The following is a 25989-nucleotide window of genomic DNA, read 5'->3' as shown; positions in this document are numbered from 1 at the left end:
ATGATATCTAGGAAACATTCACCAAACTATTCATTGAAATAGTTGATTTGTACTTGCCTGGAAAATGCAACAGAGGGATTTTCAGGGTTTTTCCTTCTCTCTGCAGTGTATCTGTCCTATAATCCAGGTTCCAGAACGAAGCTCACCTTAATGGTTTCTCTTTTGAGCAATTTCTCAGATGGGGAAAAATGTTTCACCACTTCTCCAGTACTCATCTTTGATCATGTTAGAAATGTTACAAGTTCAGTGTGCGGGACAGCTATCAAGAGCTATCCGTAATGTCTTTCTTGGAATTCAGTTCAGCATTAATATCCATCATATAAACTAAGTTTTAGCAGTCAATTAGATGTAATGAATTTGTTTCCAGCTGTCATTTGAGCTGCAACAATTAAATGAGCTAWCTGGCTCATCTCTCTGGATTTTCCTGACTCTGTGGCAGACTACAATAGTTTGAGTTTGGGGATGGATTGAAGCACCTCCAAATTTTCCAGTACTCGGATGGTCCTAAATCACTTCAGCTTTGAAGATAGGCTGAGGGTCTGTTCCTATAAAGAGTATTTTGAGGTCACATCCTGAAATGTTACTGGCAGCAACTGCATCCTTGTAACTTGAGCACTGCTCCACTGCTTTAGGGCAAAATCAACTGGATGAGCTTAAACTGCTTGATTAGATGGAAGCACACCCTTAAGTTGCATGAAACAGAGTAAATGCTTGGTCTCAAAGTGAAATATTATTGCACAAACAGAGAAGTGGAATAGTCTTTGAATCAGATTCTCCTGCCTTGGTATTTCACCCAGACCACTGGTGAAGGGGGTACAAAAGTATTCAGCTTGATGGGTGAGTCTAAATGCCTTTACCTGACTGAGTTTGTTAGGCTTAAGAAAATGAACATTTAAAGCAAATATTAGATTTTGTGGGTTTCTTTTTTAAACTCTTGAAAACAGAAATAGTACAAGCAATCTATGCATTTATGAGGAGAGCACTAATTTTTTTTTAATGGCAATAAAGCTCATCTAGGAATCGAAAACAGAAGAAAGGACATACAATTATTTGAAGTTATGAACAGTTGTGACAAAAATTATTTCGTGTAAGACTTGACAGTAAAACAAAAGAGGAAAAAGAGTATATTCATAAATAGCTTGAGAATCAGGAAAGCAGCTCAATAGTGAAATACATAGTTTTGAATGGTAAAAATAAATCATGCACATTCACTTGAATTTTCTATGGCTAGATTGGACAAAATACAGAGAMTAGACACTATGAATTGGTATGTATTTTCTGTCTTCTGTTGTATATTATCCTTTTCTTAAAGAGATGAACAAAAGCCAATCTGAACTGCAGCTTTCATGTCTAGGAAGCAGAGGAGTTATTTTGTGAGCTGGGTTCTCACCACTCATTGTCTGCTGGTGGCAGAACCCACACATCACACTGCTCCTTATTGCTATTTGTGCTGGAGAAAAGCTACATATGGAGATGATTGTAAATGATCACTCTCCTAAGAGAATGAGCAGCTGATTGAGCTGTGTGTAACACCATTACAGCCCTTCCTCAAGGCACTTAATTGCATWTCATGAAGAAACTCAAAATTTTATATATTTTTTAAATTCAAATTCTCATGCTGCAGTGAATACACAATCATTCAATAATATCAATATATGATCATTCAATATATAGTGAATATATGTTAATTCAATAATAATGTAAATCAACCTGGTTTATGCTGATGTATGAAAATATGAAGATTTTTAGACAACAATTAAGCTCCTGAACAAACCCTTTTTTCCCATTTCCCCCCAATAAGTTTTTATTTGTCATGATTTTTATTTAGTGCCAAATCATGGCTTTCATTTGAGTCTCATGAGCATTCAGAAAGGCTCTGTCATATAGATACAAGCATTTTACAGGACCTATTTACTTCTCAAATTATTGATATTAATGTAAGCATGCAATCAAGGCATGAAACAAACTCAAGGACTATGTTAGGATGTGTTGGTTGTGTAATGTTTAATCCTTAACAGATCATCTCCCAGATTTTCTGCCCATCTCTTGATCTAGCAGGCTGCCATTGTCAGTGGGAATGGGAGTTGGATCCCTGCTTGCTTTTGAAAGTTTTACCTTGATAATTTGTTAAAAAGCTAAAAGTTATTCTGATTCACCCAAAGGTACACAWGTCTTCTCAGATGACCAGGGATGAAGTCTTTGCTTTGACAATCCAGGCCTAGGGTTGCTCATGTCCTGTATTCCCAAAACTAATGGTTCAAAACAAGTGAGGCTTCAGAACAATGTTAAATTGCTTATTTTGTGCCAAGATGCTGCCAGCTTACTCTGACACAATTTTTATTGGCATTTCTGTATGGTTGTGTTCTATTGCTGACCAATTAAAAGAAAACCAAAACAACAATAAGAAAATATTCCTCACTGCGACACAGATCTCGATCTCTATAACTGTCTGTAGCTTTTCTATAACAAGAAAACAAACAAACAAAAAGTTGCAAAGACATATTAATACTTTTCAGCACAGCAATTGCCCAAATTCCTCCGTCTATTCATCCACAGAGTTAAACACAATGTTCAATAATTTGTTTTCAGTATTCTGGCAGAGGAGGAGGAAGCACAGGATGTGTGACAGAACAAGAAAAAAGAGGACAGGAGAGAACAAGAGGACCCTGGAATGGGAAAGGGAAAATTTGGGCTGAGTGGCAGGGAGTTAAACTTACCCTGTGATGATGGGGGCAAAACAAGGAGAAGGGGAAGCAGGCTAGGAGGAAAGTRTGAGGTGWTAATGTCACTYRTAGAGARGAAGAGAGGTGGGAAGATGAGAGAYACCTCACCTGTGATCTGAGGGAGGGTGGGAAAGCAGTGGAGAGTCTGGGGAGTTTCAGCAGGTCTGCATTCAAGAACTGAAGTTGGGATACATGAAAATGTATATATATATATATATATATATATACATACATACAGATATGTATTCTAATATCTGGTGGGCCTGGTTACAGCCTCTGGATGCCCACTTACTCTCCTGCAAAGAGTTCACGAGTACTAGGATAACTCAGTTTAGAAGGAGCTCAAAAAGCACCTAACCCAACCTCCTGCTCAATGCAGGATCAGCTTGGAGGCCATCCAGCAGAGAGGAAATGGGAGAAGGTGTGTTGGCCTTTTAGAATATTGTCTTAAACTGCCTTTTCTGGAGAAATTAATGTCTTAAACAACTGAATGCTCTTGAGGTTGTGAGTGGGAGCCCAAAGGAGCTAAGGAAGAGGAGCAGAACAGCTGGRAGGGCTGTGGATTTCTCACTGGGCTCCTGGGGTACCCTGTGGTGTCTGTAATTTGTCTCAGCAGCCAGAGAAAGCTGCAAAGCCAGCAGAGGCAGAAGTAGTGAACACCAGCCTGCATCCCCAGGGCTCCTCCCATACCCCTAATCTGTCTGCATCAATCAGCTCTTGGTTCCTGTGCTTTAATCTGACTCAAACTTATCTTGAAAACTGAACAATATGAAAGACTATGCCAAATTCAAATTTTGGAGCCTAAACACAGAAAACTAACAAAATAAAAATAAAATTAAAATACCATGTTGTCTTGGCTTATCTACTAAAACTTGCTTAAAATTTGTTCCTGGAAGTAACGGTCAGAGTTTGTGAGGCTTCTGATCAGTCATGTATGTCTTCCAGCATCTCCTCAGGTCATGTAATTGTTCTCTGCTTATTCTCTTAGATTTACCCCATTTCCTTTTCTGYTTTGAATGCAAATGGAGCAGCTTACCCACARGGACAGTTGTCTTTTCTGTTCAGAGTATCTCCTGGGTCTCATTCTCCTCACCTTGGTGTTGTACCTCCCCTCCTACTTCAGTTTTTTCTCTAGTCCCAGATGGCCTAATATGTGTTCTTAAAACCTCTCCTATTTTTAGATTCCTCTACATATTACTTACATCATAAGGAGTATTAATTATACATAGATTCTGTTAAGCTCATGATCTCTGGTGCATTACCAGCTATCTCTGGAGACAGAGCTTGCTGCATTTGAATGCATTATTAAAGCAGATGACAGGCTGAGTGACAAGTTGCATTATCTGCCTTCATTCCAGCACTTCCTTGTGCCCACTGTCAGCCTCAGAGGTTGTGATMCCCCCAAGCTGATGCTTGGGCATAATTCATATTACCCCAAACGGGATGCCAACAGTGAAATTGCATTTACTAGACCTCTATTGAATSCAGAGAGCTCAGACACAGAGTACACAAAATGAGCAAAAAACCAGCAAAAAAAAAAATCCTGAAGATATCAGTCCTTTAAGCAACAGGTCTTTGCTGTGACAGAGACTGTCTAGGTGAGTGGGCTGAGGTGGGATTTGTGAAAGCTGTGAGAGCAGGGAGACAGAGCAGTAATTAATTCCTGCACTATCTTGCATGCTGCTGCTTCTTTCCTGGTTTTTGTCTCTTCTTCTTTCTAAGCTAGGTAGCTCTGCTATTACCAGTGTTGCCTGGATACCATCAGTGTCTGCACTCCAGCAAAGTCATCACTGAAAAATTGAATAGCAGGCAACTTAATTTCAATGAGGCATTTTCAGTTAAAGATTCTTTTATTGCACTCACTCGTTTGCACAGATCCCCATCACTCTTGATACAGTTTAAATTTATGACTTCTGCTAAATCTGATTTTCCACTGACTGGATAATAACAGAGGTGTGATGCTGAGTTCCATTTCTCCGTTTTCCTCTTGGTATGAACCTCTCTGGATTTTTCTASAGTACATCTATTAGCTAACCACAAATTAAAATTTCCGTGAGAACAATAGAGATAATGAGTCAAAAATAGCTGTAAAAAGGCTGAACTGTTCTTTCAAGAATAAACCATGTTGTAGACAAGTACAGAGCTCTTGTAGCAACATCCCACGACTCTGTTTCAATGTGCCCCTTCACTGCCCCTCCTGAGCTGTCTTTCTTTGTGTTTTCTGAATGAATCTAACATTATTGATGCACCTCTCACAGAGRACTTTACTCATCCCTTTCACTTAGGAGCTATCCAGCCTCTTTTCCTTCTTTTTAGAGACAGATGTGTGCTGAAATAGAGCCGTGTCTCCCAGTGTCATCCATCCTTCRTTCAAACSCCTTCTTTSCTCTCTAGCACATGTCCACACTGARCTGCTTASCAGAAAACCTGGCCCAACCACTGCTGCTGCTCATCTTCCCACTGCTGCCATCCTGAAGAGGTGGGACTAGSAGCTGGCAGAGGTCAGATGCAGGAGCTGAACGAGAAAATGTTTCCCAGAAAACAGGAAATAATTTCTWGGACTCACTTCCATTTTTCTCCTTTCCCAGAGCAAATCGCTCTGAAAGACCCCAGACAGTGCTCCCATGTGTTACATGTGCGAGGTTTTCTACCTGTGTGTTTGCAGACATCATGACCACTTAGTTCATACTAAATAATATGTTTTTGCAGCAACTTTCTTCTTCTCAATTGTACTGCTGTTACTTTACTTACAAACCTCTCATACACTGAAGTTTAAAGAAGCAGAATTTTATTGCTCTGTGATGCAATTTGCCTTAAACAAGTCCATAGAGTGGCTTGATAGCAGAATAGGGAGTGAAGCAGTAAGGCTGATCAGTGCCCAGTAAGGCTGATCAGTGCCCAGTTTTCCTGACATTTCCACATATGATTGAATCAGAGCAGTTTAAGCAGTGTCTGTGTAGGAAATAGGAAGGGTATTGCATCTTTTCAACCATATAAGAGCCTGCTGGATGCATCTGAACTCATAAAAACTGARTGTTGATTGCAGGAATGGACTGCTGGCTGTTTATATCATGGTATGGTGCAAAAACAACACCCATGAGATATATTTAAACTTGTCCCAGGGCAGGTTTTTGCACTTGATATTCTAGCAAATATATGTGTGTGTGTATATATATATATATATGTATGTATATATATATATATATGTATGTATATATATATATATAAATATATATAAAGGTCTTTATATTTCTGTTCTAGGTAGTGCATTTATTTCTGTCTTTTTCCTAAAGAAGACCATGAGGACTGCTGATATATTGGGTAAGTAAGCATTTGCTAATCTGGACATGTGTGCTGCCATATGCTTAGCAAGCTGCAACTCTCACGCAGCCCCCCACCTTCACACTCCCACTTTCCCGACCAAGTGTTTCAAGGCAGATGCATTCAAAATTGGGAAAAAGTATAAAAAGAATCTTCAGTGCATGAGGAAAAGAYTGTATTCCCAAATCCTCTGCTCTTACAACCATAACTCATTCCTTATGTGTCCTTATTGCTCAAATTTATTTTCATTTTCTATTTTTGCCTCTGAGGTTGTCTTTAGTATTATCTTTATGAGTGAAACACAGAATTAATAAAAACASGGAAGTTATTGAGTTACTCATTCAAATATAAGGTTCTTTTTCTTACTGCATAGACTGCACAAAAATTCAAGCTCAATTTAAAGTGATAACTTCCCTTTTAGTTTTAGTTTTATCGCTTCAATGAACMAACAATCATATTGTCAAATGTTCAGTTGGGAAATGTGGTGTTCACCGTAAAAGTGTGTCAACTTTTTGTCTGTGTCCAAGTTTTTTTTTTGCATATCAAAACTGCCCACYTTGAACACAGTAACAGTGAGAGAAAAGCACATTTCAGGGTTTGGACTTCACACCAAGCCATCTCAACTGGCACAGAGTGCCTGATGCAGGGCACCTGATATCTCTGTGGGTTCCTAGCATTCAGGCTTGATTGCCCAAACTGTAGTGAGGATAGCTGTTCTCATGAATGTTTTGGAGAGATTTGTTCAGTATCGTTCCAGGAATACTGTATACGATTTATTTAGGTTTGGAATCCAAGTTTGCCAGCTCAGCTGCTAAATTCAAAAYCCCCCTCCCTTCACTGATCATGTTTCCCTTATGGCCTTATACACTGTGTGTTGCTTTAGCTAGTGTTCAGCTGATTTATTTTATTTCTGTGAGTTTTACTTTGCAAGACAGATTTAACAATGTTGCTACATTCCATAAGAATGAGTTGTATGATGGGAAATATGGTGATGGTTTTGCAAGCACATAAATATAACACAGTTCTGCTTTTCCAAGGGAATTGTGTGAGATAGCAGTGCCAGCAAAGCCCTCCGGATGTGCTTTGTTTCGTATTCCGGAGCCTTGCATTCTGCACCGATTTATAGGTTTGCCAGGAATTTTAAARATTATTTGAAGAAAAATTGATTAGCTAATATCTTCCTTAATCCAATGCACTTTATGAGCTTAGGATCGGCTCACTTCTATCTCRATACTTCAATGAACATCTGTGTTTGTCAGCTGGATGTCCACAAGGCAGAACTTCCAGATTCTTATTAAAAGCACAATAATGCAAGTTCCACCTCGAAAAGGGGCCCTGGCAATCTAGTGGCTGAACAGACTATTGCAAATCAACTTTTCATAAAACAGATTGTAGRTTTGCAAATACAACAGGGAGTGGCCAAAATGTTGGCCTCGTGATAGCTTCACCAGAGCACTGGACTGGCACAGATGTGTTGCATCTGATGCTTCCAGGGCAGGTTGATAGCTGGTGCAGACCTCTGTWGCCACACTGGCTTTGCTTTTTTACACTGGTTAACCATTTTGCTGACTGCAGGACTGCAGTAATAGGAAGTTCATCCTTTCAGTTTAGCCTAGATTTATGTGACATACTTTGTGCCTGTGAGAAATATACAAAGGATGGATTGTCCTTAGTCATACAYTTGGGTTTAGAATTGAGAATATTTGAAAATGCRTTGTTGAGTTGGAACTAGACAGCTTTCTTACATTTCTGTAATTCTTTGAGTCTTTMATAAAAATTAGACTAGATGAGWCCATAAATGCAAGGTAATCCAAATRCCTAAGCACAGATCTGCTTAAATGGACTTYAATTTTCTTCTAGAAACAATTTCCAAATCAGCTGWAAATCAAGTATGACTGTGAATACCAAATACTGTATTGCCAAAATAATGTCCTTTTCTTTAAAGGAGGAGCACTGACCATAACAGGGATTTACTTGTTGATGACATTCTCTCCAAATGTACCTCGAGAGCTCACAGCAAGACAAGTACAGAACTACTTAGTGAGCTGGCCTTTTTTGATATATTCAGTGAGTATCTGGTTYACACTGCTCCCTTAATCAGAAAAACTGGGGTTATTGGGGTTTTTACAGCATTATGAATTAGTGGTAGAAAAACWTCTGAAGATAAATTGTGTGATTTTCATAGGAGAAAGTCCCTTCTTGTCCTACTGAATCCAAGCTGAAAATATGCAGCACYAAAAGGTATTTTTTAGCTACATATCAGGGGAAAGTCATAGTTGTACAGGGTTAACAAGAGTGAAAAGATTTTGATGTTTGGGGAGATTGAGGGAAAACCTAAATATTGTTACTGCTTATATTTCCTATATACATGTTCATGCCACCCCATCTGCCTGTACCTCTGAGTTACAGGGCTTTTCTGGAATGTGATGGAATTGTGCTTTTAAAAATCAGGCTATGCATATTCTTGGTCCTGCTTTTTTCCTTTCACATCACTCTGTTTTATCCCTGTGTTGTTAAGCCTGGCTGAAAGAAGCTTTGTATGGAGCTGAGATGTGAAGGGGTCGCCTGCTTCACTGTCACTTGGGTTGATCTGAACCTGAGTTAGAATTCAAATAAAGAAACACCATTTTGAYTAAAGTATCTGTATACAAACTTCACACATCATGCATCTTCTCTGATGTATTTCATTAACATCAGGAACAAGACCAGAGTGAGAAGGAGGAATTTCTGTCCCTCTTTTCCTCTGGAAAGCTGAAAATGTTTTCTTCCAGCTGAATGTAAAAGATGCAATACAGGAACTTCAGAAGCAGCTACTTATTCCCTGTAGAGTCACTCACTGAAGTTAGATTCTTAGTGCTCAGGCTTTTCTTAGGAATCTCAGTAAGAAAGCCACTGAGTAGACAGTTTAAGGACTTTAATCTTATAGCCAGCCTGCAGACTTTACATGCATCTAACTATCCACCAACCACTGATTAAACATAAATTGCATGCTACCATAAAAAATGTTGATCTTCTCTTTCAATTTGTTGTGCATTTTAAACTCTCTTTCAATTTTTGTATACTTTAAAAGATCCTGAAAGATGGTGATACAGCTTAGTGGAAGAAATAAATATTCATGCTGTATAAATCACAACACGTAGTTTTAATCAGGCAGTAGAGAGGCTTTTGAAGACAATACCCAGGAGTTTTGGGGTACTCAGTAGGGTAGTTTCAGCCTCCAGAAGAGCTTCAGCTACTGTGCTTTTAGCAGAGTAAGAGGAGGGAGCTCAAAACAGGAGTATCAGTGCTCTTTCTTTGCTACTGAATATAACCCTCTCCCATGCAGTTCCACTTACAGATGATAAAGTTGCCTGACATTCAGGCACTGACATTAAATTGTTGATTCACAGATTTGTGCAGAAACGGTGGAGAGAGAAAACTCCCCATCCACACCCAGTCACACCAGAAATTTCTGTGTTATATGTCATTCAAATTTTCTTGAAACAAACAGGTTGCTGGAAAAGGGCTTTKCCCCACCTGAGGACTTTTTTTGACTTAATTTCAGGAAAAGTTTTCAAGAATACAATTGAATGCCTAAGAAGATTGTGCTGTGTTCTTCTTAAGGAGACATTATGAGGAGGTGTAGATAACCCCTAAGCTTTCTTTTCCCTCTTATCTGTTTTCCCTACCTCAGTCAGCTCCTAATTCTGCATGTATAGCATAGGTTGTGGGGAAGGATGGAGCAAGCACCCAGCAAATCTTCTTGAACCAACAATATATCAAGAGTTACTTGTTCCTTCTTTTCATGGATTCATCTRTGTTGAGCTTCCTCTGACCAAAGAAAATGTGCAAGTGAAAGGCTCCACAAGAGAATCTGAGATACCAGTCTGATTATCCTGGTATGCTGCTGGAAGATCAAGCAAACCCYGATGTAAACATTCTCTTTGGGCAGGGAACAAGCTCTTCCAAGTTGTTTGTAAAATGCCTCGCTCAGGTTGGCTGTTGAGATATAAAAAAGTGCAGCAGAAGCCACAGAGTTTCCAATATAAATACACAATGAGGAGACAGTACAGAAGCATAATGCAGTCCAACAGTCTTTCTAAAAGTAGCCCCAGAGTGTGGTCTGCTGAGAAATACAAAGCTCCTGTGGTACAAAATGTTCTCTGTGGGTGGTAAGCCATCCCCATGTGGGAGTCCTCTGGTATAGTCTGCAGAAATAACCTCTAATTCCCACAAGACAAACTTTGAGTCGCCTTCTGAGACTTTGCAGTAGCATAATTATGTCACAGCAAGAATGACTGTCCTAGCTTGTTTTTTTCTCTTTTGCTTATGTGCACTTTGAGTCTCTACAGAAGACATAAATCATAGATGAAGCTCTTAGGTTTCCCTAAACAGAAGCATGGTAAAAATTGGGTTGTTAATATTTAATCTTTGCATAATCAGATTCAAAACATTTCTGCTTTTCTTTCGAACTGCCTAAAAGACCCTCCTGCATATGCCAGAAAAGCAATTGAGGTATGTGGTATTTTTTTCTGGTGCCTTCTGGTAATGCTTAGAAACATGGAAAACACGATTATTAAAAAATGTTGATGAGATGTGGGGTTGAGGAGACCTCAGCAGAGATCAGTTACAATAGCAAAGATGATTGCAAGCAGGTGAAGTTCCTTCAATTCCTCTAAACAGAGTATGGGAAACTGACACAATCTATGCACATCCCATTCCTGGATTTCATATTTATCCCTACCACAGATATCAGTGATGAGAGTAAGGGCTGTTTTGGGTAGTTCTCAGAAGACAATTGTAGGCAGCAGCTGGGGCACCCTWGGAGGGTTCCTGGCTGTGTGAGGTCCTGTTAGGAGCCATGCACTCTGCTTGCAGTGTCACATGCTCTCCCTTGTCTTCTGATCAAAGATGACCTGTAGGTGGGTCACCAAGTGGCAGAGAACCATRGAAAATAGTTGGGCTGCTGGGCAGCACTAAGTGAGAACTAATTGTTTCAATTTCCTGCTTGGTGTGTGAGACTTGACAGAGCTGAGTAAACATAAACAGCAGCCCTGAAAAGCAAACATCATTTTTCTCCCTAGTTTTGGCCACAGGACTGCCATCTCTGGCCCTATCCCTCGGCTGCTCTTGGGGTTTCTCCAGGAGGCAGAGGAGCCATCACACAGATCTGTGAGTCCCTTCCAGAGCTGCCATCAGGGACTCTGATGTCCTTTCAATGGTTTTGCTTGGCTGATTCCTTTCAGACACATCTTCTTGGTGGGTTTGCTTTTAAGCAGGAGGAGATCACAGTGGAGCTTTATGGTAGCTTTAGCAAGGGAAGAGGTGATGAAACAATGAGAACCAACAGAAGGCTGATGAACAGATCATGACCTGGTTCAGGCAAGGCTGGTGCTGCTTGGCACTGCCTGCTATTAGGTGGTTGGACGGAGGTGGTAGAGAGGGAGTGGAATGACAGAGCTGCTGTGATGGAGCAGTTTGAGATGGTGACTGCCCCTTGGCTTGTTTTTGGATGGTTGTCCTTACATAGTTTGCAATCTCAGTGACAGGACATGATGGCGCTTCCCCGTGCTGTGATTGTCTAGAGGGTACAGAAKGAACGATGCTGGTGTGGCTGGCTGCCTGCAGTAGGGCTGTCTCATGGGTTTCTGCACACTGTGGTAGCCAGACCAAGGCTGTGGGAAGGGTGGCTGCTGCTCAGGTTTTGAGAGAAGCAGATCTCACAATGCTGTGTCACATGGGGCTGTGCCTGGATGCCAGTCCTGAGCTGGTGTGTCATGGAAGAGGATTCCTACACATCCCTGGGACTCCTCTCTTAACGTGGTTGCCTTTCTGAGTGGGGAATATTTATTTAGCACAGGTTTCTTCCATTCTGCTACCAATTGTTCACTRCCAAAATAGCAAATGAAGCTACTTGGTGGCTGTTGTAGCTGCATCCTGATAATGTGATATACCCCTCTGGCCCTAAATGTGTTTGCCAGTGGCACAAAAACCAAAGCTGCCACCTTTACTTCTCCTCTAAAGTCCCCTCAAAACCCTGTCATAGTTTCCAACAGGGAGGCCAAGATGAACTCACCTATCTGCAGATCTCAATGTTTATTGTGCCCWGGTTCCTCATCTGGACACACCCACTGTTGCACTGTCGAATAAAGCTGGAGAGGCTGGCCAAGTTACTGACTGTGAGATTGAGGCAAAAGCCTCTTTTCCACCAGCTGGTGGCCCAGCTTTCATCCCTGAGTGCAAGCCTGGGAGAAGGGACATCACTCTAGAGTGAAAACTTTGTTGTTTGGGGTTTTTTAATCTTGTTATAAATATTTGACACTTTTTAAAGAGAGGTGGTATAAAATCCAAATTTRTGTTCTTCATTATTTGAATTGCAATTGTCTCTTGGTTGTCTTTGGGAGCAAGGGATCCACATGAAGATAAATAAAAATTGAATTACAGCACATGATTATGTTCTGTTCATATTTTTAAATACTACTGAACTGGGGAAGGTATAAATGTGTCAGAGAATTTTAGTAACTGGGCATWGCTGACAGCTGTCCTGTTGCAGTCAGTCTCCAAAGTGATAAATGGGCTGCTTACATTATGTAACCATCTCCAGGAACTGTTATGTTGCCTTTTTGAAAATTTCATCAGCTCAACACCCAGGTACTTTTGAGTCTAGTACTGCCTTACAGTGGCTGTTGGTTTAAGAGTGAAGGGGCATTATAAAACATGAAATGGTATGCTGGTGACAAATTCAAGGAGATAAATAGGTATTTCTATGATTTGATTTGTTGGCAAAAAAATAACAATAATGAGATTCAGTGATTATGACAATTTCATTTTCTGTCTCATTTCCCCCATTTGATTACTTTCTGACATGCACAAATTAATTTTTCCATCTTCATGTTGTCTCTAAGGCTGCCAGGCTTCTGAGAACCTCTCAGGGCAGAGGTGCATCATTCCTGCTGTCCTGATTCTTCTGGGCTTCACAGAAGCTTTATGGGCCTTGCACTTGGTGTTTTCTTTAGTCTAGAGGGATATTTGGGGAAACCCTTAGGGTAGGAGACAGAATATCTKTGCTTTTGAGATGGCAAAAGATACTGAGTGAGTCTGCAGAGCCACATTAACAGCAAGTCAGAAAATTTCCCTGTCATTTAGATGTCACATACTATAGAAGGAACAAAACCAGACCATGCATTGTGCAGGCAAATCTGCTTCAGCATCTAAAGATGTCTTACAGTGTGGTCTCCTAGTGTGTCATTGAATTTTGCAAGGTAAGCTCCTGGCAGGTAGCTGTGATTTGAGAACTATCACATGAAATAATGCTTTCCTCCTTATGATGTATGGCAGAAAATTTGGATAAAGTTTTGAGGGGACTTTTTAGTGGGAATGTTGAGAAGGTCAAAGGGTAGCAAAAAGAAGCTTGCACATCACAGTGACAATGAGAATATTATAGCTAAAAAGAGAGATTGCTCTCCTTTTAGTTTAGTACTTTACTCCACAGGAATTATAAACAGTTTCTGTAAGTATTATTACTAGCAAATGTTGTACCTTTGCTGTCACATTAAAAAAGTCTTCTCAGCATTACCAGCAACAAAATATGGATTGAGGTGCAAAAAGAAAAACTAAAGATATAAGAAATGCACAAAGTTTGACTTTTGCTGTAATAGGAAAGATCAATGACAACAATTACTTGATAGCTCAGTCAATTGTCAATAGTTATTTTTTTAGCAGAAGATATTTTATAAAGCCATTCTTCATTGCATAGGTATATCAGCAAAAATGAATGTGATATGTCAAAGACTTTGAATGAAGCATTTATTACATAGTTTCACAGCTCTAACTTTCCTCTCTTTTCTTTTCAGATTTTAGAAATTATAATATTCTGCATTCTCCTCTATTTTTACAAAAGGAAGGCTGTGAAACACATCATGGTTTTGTTAATGATGGTAGCACTACTGGGTAAGARCATATTATTCGCTTTAATGTTCCTGTCTGTTACTTGATAATTCCTTGTCAYTCCATCTCTCCAGATGATTTAGATTAGAGCCATTTCAAAGCAGTGTACTGAGAGAGAAACACTGRAACATTTCACATAGTTTTTACTGGGGTCCCTTTTTGAAGAGAAAAGCTGATTATGAAACWGAGTTTCTGTGCTTATTGCTGGGACTACTTTTTGCAGATACCCTGAAATTAATGTGCTGTGTACAATGGTATTCTGAAACTTTTTTAAAATAACACTCTAAGTTTAGATCCTGGGGAAGTGGACTGTTTGAAACTTTRTTTTGGAGAGCAGGCTGTGAAAATCAGTTCTTTAAAACAGAGCAGCTGAAGACCTCGTAAGCACTCTGTAAACAAATGCAGTGATATGCTGTGACTGTGCAGCAACTCTTAATTATCCATGACTATTTGCATATGCAACATTTCATATTTTACCACCTTTCCCAAAGAACAAGAACTCAGTGGGCCRCTGAAGTTCACGTTCTATCATTGTCACCACAATCAATAACCAGGGAAACATGGGATATCATTTTATCAGGCAGCTTTCAATAAAATCAAGCTTGAATCAGTTTTGAGAAATGTCAGGAGGTCCTCCCTAAAGCTCTTATGTTTGCAGGCTTATATCAAGAATTTTCACTACCCCATGTGACAAATTCTCCTGTCCTTGTCTTGTCATTTCTCCATGAAACCCTCATGGGACATCACAAGTCTTTGGCTGAAGTGAAAGGTGTTTGAACTGTGCTATTGAAATCAAAGGTTATTTTTTCACTGAGTTTAGTGGGTGCATATATCAGTCTGCAAAGATTTATATTTATAATAGAAATGACCATGAAGGTTTTGATAAAATAGCATTTCACTAAAGTTTGTCAGATACAAGATTTGGATTTAACTGAATGTGAAAAACCCTCAGAGATCTATTAATCCCCTTCCTTCAGATCCCTGAGTAGTTTCTTACTCATCTGAAAATCTCAGACTTTCAGAAAAACTTTTTGGGGGCAGTCTTCCCATGTAAGTTTGCCAGCTCTAGGAGCATTAGGATCTGTAGCTCTGCAGAAGCATTGAAGGATTTCCATGCTCCCTGCATGGGGCAGAGATGGAAGAACCCCATGGGTCTAACTGCTCTTGGTTTGGAGGAGGAAGTGTGAGCTTGGAGCTTGGCAAAGCTGGCCTGAGCTGCTCTGCAGCTTCCAGCACTGCCATGAGGATCGTGCAGCCCTGTGCACTCCTGAGTGAAGGTCCAGCCTCCTTCTGCACAACTGGAGATTTCCAGATGTGCTCCTGCACATCCCTGCTGCAGTTCTGGGCCAGACCCACCATGGGCCAGCTCTGGGTCCCTGGGCTGTTCTGTCCAGCCCTGGTGGCTTTGCCTTGCCCCTGCCAGCCCCGATGCTGCCGGCGTGAAAGGGACACACGGAGCTGCTGAGCAGCAGCAGAGCTGCAAACCTGAGCCCTGGAGGGCACAAACTGCACTGTGCTGCTCTGGCTACAGTCAACAAAAAATACAATTACAGCTGGTGGCTGTGAGCATATACAGGCTGAGGAAAAATGGATCGTTATTTCCGCTCTATTAAAAAAGACACAAACAAACAAATCCCGGTTCGTGGAAGTTTCTGAAATGCTGATATTTCCCTTGAGCATGAAACCCAGAATTGCATCTGACTGTGGTTGCTGCAGCTGTCCTGGAGCCTGGCAATCCCTACAAAGCTACACTTGGAGCACTCTGCTTGGTCTCTGACCTTYCTGCTGAGCGAAGTGATGGATGAGCTGAAAAATTGTCTGTAACTTTGCTCCCAGCTGTGTGACAGGGGCACTGCCCTTGGAAGGGCCTGTGTGCCAGAGGGGTGGGCACTCGTGGAAAATGATATATTCCTGGTGGAGTGTACACACAGATGTAAATTAAATGTAGAAAGGTTTCTTTAAAGAGAGGGCAGCCTTCTGTTTCACTGGATATGCAAGCTACTTTCACCATCAAGAAAACACAGAAGTGATCACAAAATCTGATACGGTTTTGCTTAGTACAACTCTGCAAATTCATTTGAGAATTATCTTACCTCAGAGTTATCATAGGTTTGGGGAAAATATTTCAGGTTATAGTAGGTTTTCAGAGTTTTCTGCTCTAACAGCTGGAAAGTGACATCATTTGTCACACTAGCCTTGAGGGGAGGTCATTCTAACAGAGAACAGAAAACAACTTCCTAGGATTGAAACTTGTTTCAGAGTTTCTTTGATAAAAAAGATCATTCCACTTCTCTCAAAGAAGATAAACCAACCAAACCAACCAACAAACCCCCTGGWGCTTTCATTTCTGTCTTGATAAAATTATAAGGCATGGAACCTGCCCTTTCATAAGAAAAAAAAATGTTTGAAATGTTTACCCTTAGCTGGACAATTCAAAATACTCATTTTTACCTCTGAATGTTCTTTTAAAATAATAACTTCTCCATGTTAGAGTGCAAATCTCAATTTTTGACTTTGTATCATAGCATTTAMACCCCTGCAGGCCAGCATTTGACCTCTGCTCAGTTTTACAGCTGGGTTTGTTAAACCACCTGTTTCCATCACWGAGAAAGAAGTGAAGTGCTCAGTGCAAAGATTGTCATGAAAACAGTGAATTTCATGGTGATCAACAGGAACATCACAGGRTGAACAGGATGTATGCAACTCTTARACTCCCCCTGAACTTTTGGACTTTCTATAAGAAAAATGCTTGCAACAAAAAACCCACAGACTTACATTCATTCTTCTTCTTCCCCTCCTTTTCCCCCAACTCTTGGCCTGAACCTGCAGAGTGCAGGTCTCCTTGCCAATCTGAATGTTACAGGAGGATGAATCAGGCCACTGAAATTCAACACTCCTCAGCTCTGCACCAGGGTGGAACAGGATCTCAGCTAAGGGACAGTGYTCCTGACAATTAATTACCTCTCCTCTCAGGTCATCTCTGCAGCCTGACTCTTGAAATTTTTAGGGGTTTTGGATTTGTTACATTTTATTTGCAGTAATCACAGCCTTCGTGGGTTAGTTTCCACAAACCAAGAACTCCAAAAGGAAATCTAAAGTAACTCTTAGCTAAACTCTCAGCCCCTTTTATAAAAGATTCGTCTTGCAGAACTACTCTGAACTGGTGACATATATAAAATCATTGCCTGCAGTCTGAAATTTGTTTGTGGTGTTGATAGTGATTAAATGGATTGATAACCCACCACTGAAATACTCTTTCTGTGGGATAAATGGTCTTAAGCACCTGGCCCCTGAAATGAAGTGCAGACCCCTGTGTTGTTTTTCTGGTCTTTGTACCTGTCTAATCCATGGGGAGAGTTAGGTGCTTTGGGATGTGATCCCATAACTCAGCTTTGGCCAGCTGCTGTCTCAGCAGAGAAATCCTGGGGGTGATGAATTATTTGAGGCTGCTATAAAGAGGTGTCCTAACTGCTTTGAGCAGGTAACCAGACCTCTCAGTTGTCTCCTGAATACTGCAACAAGGGCTCAAAATTAGCAGTTGGATCCAAATAAAGAATGTCTGGAAGGTGYGGAGGCTGTTGTACCACCACCTGTAGCTGGTAGTCCAGTGTGCTACAAGAACTTGAAGGCAAAACRCAAAACATACATGGACCTAAGACCACTGAGTGTAGACAGTAGCTTAGCAAGAATTTATAAAATAATRTAATTGTTTTAGGTGCCCAGATCCTTCCTCAGTCTTATTTTGTGTGATCAGGCCTATGGCTCTGACCTGGATCCTTGTCCTCCCTCGCTGATGCTCTGAGGTCACTGCCAGTYTGAATCCTGCCCTGATAATCTCTTCCTTTCCATTTCAGCATCACTGACTGTCATTGCTGTTAAGGCTGTGTCCAGCATGATAGCACTTTCTGTGAAGGGGAAAATGCAGCTGACTTACTCCGTTTTCTTTATCATGATTGTTTTAATGGCAACTTCTTGTGCTTTCCAAATCAAGTAAGTGAGATTCTACTTACCTCCTAACCTTCATGMATATTTTATCTGTCAGTTTTATTTGGTACTGATAATGATTCCAGATACAAGTTGCATTTTAAGGCAACAAATTCCTGGCAGAGCCTTGACAGATGCATGAATTGCCTCCAGCTGATTGTATTGTTTATTTAGGCTTTATTTCTTAGTTTATAATTGATTGTTATGGACACAACCTTCCTCTCATTATCGCYTTCAACAAGGTATTCCCAAATTTGCTTGCCTAGTTTTGGCACAGGTCTTAAYACACGAAGTGAAATTTATGCTTATGTAGTCATTAGGGGGTTACTTTTAGAAACCTTTATTGCTGAATAATCAAATGGCCATGTTTACCCTCATTATTCACATCTATTCCCCAGCTTTATGTCACCAGTCAGAGTGAGGAGGAGAGTTTATCCCAGCTTTCTCTCTGCCTCTGTTAAATCTGTGTGCTGCTCTTTGCTGTCCTCTGTGACTGCACCTTTCAAGTTTTCCCTGCAGGSCTCTGCTCTGTGAAGTGGCTGCTTTGTGGTGCCTTTGCAGATTGCAGGGGGTGGCAGCAGAGTAAAATATGCCTTGCAGCTGAACAGTCTGCTCCCTTTGCTCCCTTTCTGCCTGTCCCTCGGCTTCTGGTGCTGATAGCAGCCCGCAGTAATCTCATCTAGACTGCTCCAGTGTGAGCCTGAGCTGTTACTTGCATGATTATTTTCCGGTAGAAAAGCCAACCCAGCCTTTTCGTGGCAGAACATACCATTCCCATGTGGAACCAGAAAGTCSGTGCATTATTATGCACTGACTCTCCATGGCTGACTCGGGAACTCCCCTGTAACAGATTACAGAGTGATTTACATCCCGCTTGTCTTTGCTGGGCGAGCCACTCTGGGCATTCAAAATAGGAAATAAGAGCTTGGTAAATAGGAAGCTGCTGAATTAACCWGACCATCTTGTAATTTTTTTCTTTCTTTCTTTTGCTGGCCAAAATTAAAGCAGAAATGAAATGTGTGCATTTCATTCCCTGGGCTCAGTGTCCCTTTCTTTCTACTATTTGGATGCACTTTCTAACAGGGACAGTGCTGTCAGTCTAAATTTTTCATTTAATTTGTTTCCTCTCTCATTTTATTTGACTGTCWTTTGTTAGTTCAGAACAGCCTGTGCTGCAACAATCTCCTGGAGCCAACTCTGGGCTTTGGTATCACTGTTTTAGTCCCTGTGACCAAGTTTGTTGCAAATGAGGGAAAATAATGAGGTGTTTTCAATGACTTCAAAATCCTGACTATCCTGTGGATATGTAGGATTTCTTTATTTTTAAAGCACCATGGAGACTGTTCAACAGTTGCTAAAATAACCTCGCAATTATTTTAATGGCTAAAACAGATCCAGGCTTGGATTTTTACTGTGCACATATATTGCACCAGTGAAACGTTCAAGTGTGGTTCTTTTTACAGGCTTGAATATACTCTGCAGATTCCTGATTTTTTTCTCTCCGAAATGACCATTCCCATAACAGAATAYCTACAGGTGCATCCACAATTCCAGCTCATGATTCATCACTCTGTGGGTGAATGTTGATAGCTGTGCTCTCTGTTCAMGTGGGTTAATTGCTTTGCCTGTTTGCAGATTGTGCAGGCTGCTCCAGTCCTGCAGGTCTGTGTGCAGTGCATGCTCCTGTGGTCCTGCTCTTGCTCGTCATTCTGCTGAGGGTTCATGTCTTTCTGAAGAGCAGGGCAGAGAGTTTCCAATCAAGGATCACAAGCTTGCCGCCACCTTCCTGGGCTTTCCCAGCAGGGCAGAGTGTTTCTGGGATGTGATTTCATGGATAAGTGCACAAGTAGGTGTTTCAGCCGAGCTGGATTGAGYGGTAGCAGCAATGTGGACTTCAGCAAAGTGAAACAGTGCCTATGAGAACTCACGTGTTCACGTCCACGATGCAAATATACCCTCACATGACCTGTTTGAATTAGAGCARCTTGTCCCTGGCTGCTTTCAGGCAGCACTGCTTCCAAGAACCAATGCAGATCATAARCAATAATACCCTAGCATTCCTCTCTTATCTGTGGCAGACAAAATTTTTCCAGCAATGCTTCAAAAATATGTCCATTGACAGCCTATGGCCAGAAGATTCCATGCCAACCTTCTTGCTTTCTCCTATTCATTTGTACTCTTGATGAGTACAACCAGAAAGTAAATTCAATACATGTATGCTGTCCAGGGCTACTTTCTGTTGTGGTAAGAAATGGTCATACTCACTGCTAAACTGAAAAGAAGTGGCTTAACCTGACTTAAAGTGCAAGGAACCTCCTGTAGACATGAGATGCAATAACGCTTTTCTTGCAGGTTCTTGAATCAAGCAATGCACCTCTATGAAGCAACAGCAGTCGTCCCCATTAATTTTGTGTTCTTCACCACCAGTGCCATCATTTCAGGTTTGTTTCTGACCTTCTGCCTCTACAGAAAGATTTTCTAAACATCAGGTTTTCAAGAATCACTGCCTGTGAATAGGAACCCAAACCAGACATTTTCGTCTTCACAGAAAGCTTTTCCTAAATCATAGGTGTTTAGGTTCTGAAAAATAARTAAGTTCACAACTTTTGAAACAAAATGAATGGCAGGGGTGTTGGAACCAGACCATCTTTAAGGTCCATCCCAACCCAAACCATTCTATGTTTCTATGAAAAATAATTGAATTCTAACCTTTCCAAAATAGATACGTGTGATTTACTGTGCTTTGCTGGCTTACTAGAAGTACCTGCATTTATCCYAGCCTCATACTGACATCCAGTAAATGCATTTACCATGTGCACACCAGTCTCCCTATACGAACTGGTAGAGTAATTTTAACAGCCTGGCAAAGTACTCAAATGACAACCAGCTGTGCTTCATAGTAGTTAGCGTATATTCCATTTCAGAAGGTGGAATTCTGGGTTAAGTGAAGGAAATAAAATGACTGCAAAAACTTTTTAAGCATTTAACATTTTATTCTGGGYGAGAACTTTGAACTCAGCATTGTTAAAGAGGGACTGCAAATCTTGGAAATGGTGCATATCCTAAGAACATGAGCAGGGAGGACGACTAAGATGCTGTATCAGCAATGAGCCAAAATGATCATGTTGTTAGAACATTTATGACTCATTTTAACACACACTGGGGGCTTTCCTGTCATTGCTGTGCAGGAGTTTCTCATGCAGAGCTGCCATTAATGAGAAGGGGAGTTAGCTTCACGCACAGATTGCCTCAGCACCTGTGTTAGAAGAGACCTACACTTTGTGACTGAGAGGAGACTTGTGCCAAAAGGGGGTTGTGTTCCTGTGACCATATGGGGAATTTGGCCTGGTGCCTCTTTAGAAGATCAAGTACCTATTCAGGAATGGCTTAATAGCTTTGAGAGTGGATACACATGCATTTGCACCAGGTTAGTTAAACCAGAGCAGGGCTTAGAGGAGCAACCTCAGCTGAATYTTGCTGGGGTGCTGGTAGAAGGCACCTTGTCTCATGAGTCCCCCATCCCCAGCTCCAGCCTTTGAAGACACAGCCACACTTCAGCTGCACTGGTCCCCACTCCGGCGTTCCTAAACGAAGCTGTGCTTGTCAGTGGTTTAAAGCTAATAAACTTGGCTGTTAATAGGGGCAGCTGAGATCCAGAGACACATCTGGTTCTGTCACCTCCACTACTGAGGTGCTAATTCCTGGAAGAGGGGTGACCAGAAAGAGCTAGTGATCCCTTCAGCCAGAAAGATTTGTCAAACTTGGCTGCTGGAGCCCTTCACTTGGTGTAAACATCAGGGACACAGTTAGTTATTGAAAATCTGTTCCCAATTGGAGCTAAGATGTCCACATGGTCTGCTGGAGTAGCTTAACGAAGTCATGAAGAATCTCTCAGCTATATTGGTATGTCTCTGCTTGTGAATRAGACCTCGAGTTTGACCTGCATGGAAGCTGTTGCTGACAATGCAAAAAATAAGTGCATCTGTGCAATTACTAACCCAGCACATGTTCCAACCTCATTGACTAAATCTTCTCCAGTCCAATGCAGTATATAGAGAAAGCCTAGATTATGGAATATAGGACATAAAATGAACACATCACAATGTGTATTAATACCTTATTTGGGAATTTTTTTGCTCCGTTTAAGCATGACACTGCTCCTGACCCTCCCAGCTGTAATTCATATCACTTGGAAGCCAGTCAAGATCTGCAATTCTTGTTTCTGTCACATTCCAGGGGTCATATTTTATCGGGAATTCCAAAGTGCAGCTTTTCTGAGTGTGTTCATGTTTCTGTTCGGGTAAGTGTATCAGCCTAAAATCTGCACCAAGGTTTGTACTGAAACAGCATTGCCTTGTGGAATCCCATCTTTTCTCAGTAAGAAGAAACCTGCCTTGTTATTAAAGTATTATGGAATAGCCATTATAGTAGGATAAAAAAAACATTAAAGGAAAGATTGATGTCTGTGCTTTGGGAGTTTGGAGGCCTGGTTTTGAATCCAAATATGTAAAAATGTGAGACACTTGTGAACTACTAATCTCACAATGGAATGAAAAACCAGCATCATGTGTTCCTCCAGCAGGAAGGAGAAGTCACTGCTCTCCACCWAATATCAAATTACAGGGGGTGCTTTTACAGCTGTGAGACATCTCCTCCCATGTTGCCTTCGCCCRGTGTGTCTGGCTGGTCTTTGCTGCCCCTAGGCACGGGCAATTATATCAGCTGCTTGTTGACAAGCAGTACTGTAATAACTCTCCCTCATCTTCCTGTGTTCAGAAAGACACATGCCTGCAGAAAAATTCAGAGTATGCTAAATAAATTTTTAAAGAGTGGCCTAGGTGTTGTGAGAGCAGAAACCTTCCGCTGGCTGTCAGCACCATGACAACTTTTAGGAGAGGTGACAGTTTATAAAGATGGGCACAAAATGGTTAAAAGATCTTCTAGAACTGGTGGGGGCGTCTTGCAAGAGCGCTGTCAAATTATGGTGCTGATAGCTACAGACATCTTCATCTTGTGCAGTTGGGCTGGGGTAGGTGCTCAGCCGCTCTCTTGTCTGGAAAAGAGACAAAAAGTGGAGATGAGCAACCTTGTACTTGGCAGATAGCAACGAGGAGCTGCGTGTCCAACACAGAGCGGATAGAAGATGTGTCCAACCATAGCGCTTTTTCATTGCTCCTGGCTTRCAGCCTGCCCCTGAGACACACAATCAAATGAGAAAAACAACAGAGATGTCAATTGCCCGCAGCTCGACTGAGTTGTTAATGAAATTGCACATGCTAGAACGCGAGCTTGGATGTTCTGTGAAGATTTGCTCAGGGACTCAAATGTTGTGGTCTCACACTCACAGGCATCTGATTAGGTATATATTGCTGGAAGTGTAATTTTGGCTGTGGAGCCTTTGGAACTGATAATAAAGCTTCAGGAGGCAAAATCTAGACTGAAAGAARCCCAAAATAAATTTATGGAGCTGCCAGGAAGGAGTGTTTCTTTATAAACTCAGCAACTGGGGTTTGGAAGTCCTTGAAAAAGAAACATGGAAAGAAATTCTCATCTCAGATGCAATGAACTGTTTCTAATGATACTATGCCACTGTTATTTTGCAGGTGTCTCCTATCTTTCCTTGGTGTGATTATAATAGCAAGAAATAAAAAAGAGGAGCATTTAACAATTCCTTTTATTGACTGTGGACATATTCCTGGTAAGTAGGGCTTTTTTTCTGTCTCTGTTTAAATGGGGTATCAGATAATGGGATGACTTAGGAGAATTGAGTCACAAATGTGCTCTAGTCATATTTAATAAATATACTGTTCCCTTAATTTCTGTTCCTGTTCCCAACAGATTTTTCAAAGAAGTTTTCAAAGTTTTTCCAAGCTATTGTTGCAACCAGTCAAATGAAAACAATGATTACTGGAGCAAAGAATGTTTAAATGATGGATTGGTGGGGAATTTGTTTTATTAAAATTCTTCACAAAGTTGTTGTTTTTTTCTTGTCTCACCACATTTCCTTAGGACAAAAATTGACAGGCAAAATACAACCAGATTCTCACAGTTCATGCTACGGCACACTGAATAAGGAAGATGACTCAGTGAAAAGACAAAGCTGAAAGAAGAAAGCACATTGCATGCCAGTTAACAGGAGGAACACCACTGGAACAAGGATCAGTAGCACCTTTTGTTGAACATATTCAAGTATACATTGAACTCCTGTATGCTGATGCGTCATAGTATTATTTAATCCTAAYTAATTTGTACCAAATGTGTTCTAAAGATGAAGGAAGCCTTAACAAAAACTAAATAACCATTAATKAAATTGAATCTTCTCTTTATATCAATGCCTCTTGAGGATGTTTTTAGAGTCTTAATTGCTTTGAAATGCAATAACCAYGGAACAAGATTATAAAAATTCCTCTTTGGAACCCCTTGGATCTGTGTAAATGTTTAAAGGCAAAGGTGAGAAATGAGAATTTTCGTAAGTGCTTTCAAAATATTATGTGTATACTGCCTTTTAAACCTGTTCCTTCCTGTTCAGGAGTCAAAATTGTCAGCATGTATGCAGTTGACATAAACAGGTACACAGAAAGAATTATGTATTGTATGTAGAGGGAGAATCYTGATTATCTCCTACCATCAGAATAATTCTCTTATCTTCCAAGGAAATAAGCTCCTGTGTGAGGAGTGGGAAGAGAGTGTTTGCCATAAACACAGGGATGTGGGCACACGCACACGTTTAAGGTGCCTGGCCAAGGCAGGACTAGAGTACTATTCTTGACATTTTACATCCTTCCAGAGGTGTCCTGTGCACTGGGCTGGACTGGGCAGGGCTCTATGATCTGTTAGCATAGTCTGAGCTGAGTTTTAGCAAAACTGTTCAGCAAAACTGTTTGCTGTTTCCAGCAAAAGAAGGTTTTAGTGAAGAAAATGCATAGATCTTCAGAGGAAGTGGGGTGGCCATGATCCCTCTCTTGATTTGTCTTGGAAAAATACTCCTTAGAAAGAAAAATGGGGCAATTGCTGTTACCATTGGTAATTCTGCATGAGGAAAGGCTGTCATAAGCMGGACCACGAAGAGTCATGGTAACTGTGCAATTTCCTCTTCATTAAATGGCAGTGTCTCTACACTGATTTGAAGAGCCAGCAGTGATGGGAGCCATGGCAGTACAGGCTTTGTGTTCAGATTTGGGACATCTTGGTGTCCCTCAGTCCCAGAGTCCCATCAAAAAAGCCTCTTCTGGATGTTGATTGTGGGTCCACTTATCCTTACCTGGTATTACTGATCAGGCAGGGCAGTGGGGGTCAGACACATCCTCTGCATAAATGAGTGAAAGTGCTCTTGAAAAATTGTCCTGTTTTAGGATTGAATTAATCTGCAGTAATAGGTAGGGGCCATAGACTCTGGGTATTTTGTTTCAGGTCTCTTTTTTTCCTCAAGTAATTCTTTACTTAATTTAAAATAGGTACAGCTGAAGATCCATAAGACAGTTGCATTTCAAATACTGCAAAGCACACATGGAGCTGCAGTATTTAGTGTGCAGCAATGTCCCCGGAACTATGGCATCTGGGGACTTGTGAAGCTGTTTTTCAATGTGGGTTTTTTCCAGCTGACACAGGACAAGACTCTGTGTCTGCACCTTACTTGTACCAGGTGCCTGGCTTGGCCTTGCTTTCCCACTTTACATCTTGAGTTTGAGTTTCTAAAGCTTAAAATTAAAAAAAAAAATAATAAAGAAAAGCACATTACTTTCACATGCCTTCTCCAGGGAGCAAGGACATGCCTCTATCTTCCTTTTGCAAGTCAAATTTAAGCTGCTTTCAAAGTCCCAAGCTAGAGTATGTGCTAAAGATGGAAATGAGAGAGCTACAGGTTTTCATTCTGTGACCTGGGAAACAAATGGGTGAATGGGTTTGGTTTTGATGCTTTTTTAAATGGTTTGCCTTGAGCATCTTTCTGAAATCAGTTTCCATGGCTCAGAAGAATTGTAGGCAATAATGAAGGTTACTGTGTGTATGATTTTCTCTTTAAAGCAAGAAATCAAAT

The 25989-nt window shown here is 40.9% G+C and overlaps 1 protein-coding gene across 1 annotated transcript in view; it reads left to right on the top strand.

Moving 5' to 3' along the window:
- The window catches only part of NIPAL2 (NIPA like domain containing 2), a 49125-nt gene extending 25067 nt beyond the window's left edge, over nt 1-24058 (top strand). The window contains 8 exon segments of the mRNA XM_057366231.1: nt 5985-6044; nt 7990-8111; nt 13877-13973; nt 17825-17960; nt 20307-20395; nt 22191-22254; nt 23558-23652; nt 23964-24058. Coding sequence (XP_057222214.1) covers nt 5985-6044; nt 7990-8111; nt 13877-13973; nt 17825-17960; nt 20307-20395; nt 22191-22254; nt 23558-23652; nt 23964-24058 — 758 coding nt within the window.
- The last annotated feature ends 1931 nt before the right edge of the window (nt 24059-25989 follow it).

This window comes from Malurus melanocephalus, unplaced genomic scaffold (genome assembly GCF_030028575.1).
Source record: "Malurus melanocephalus ecotype Western Australia unplaced genomic scaffold, MMel_1.1 scaffold_62, whole genome shotgun sequence".
In the NCBI taxonomy this organism is placed as follows: domain Eukaryota; kingdom Metazoa; phylum Chordata; class Aves; order Passeriformes; family Maluridae; genus Malurus; species Malurus melanocephalus.
The sequence above is the reverse complement of the archived record's forward strand: the minus strand, read 5'-3'. Positions and strand labels throughout refer to the sequence as shown.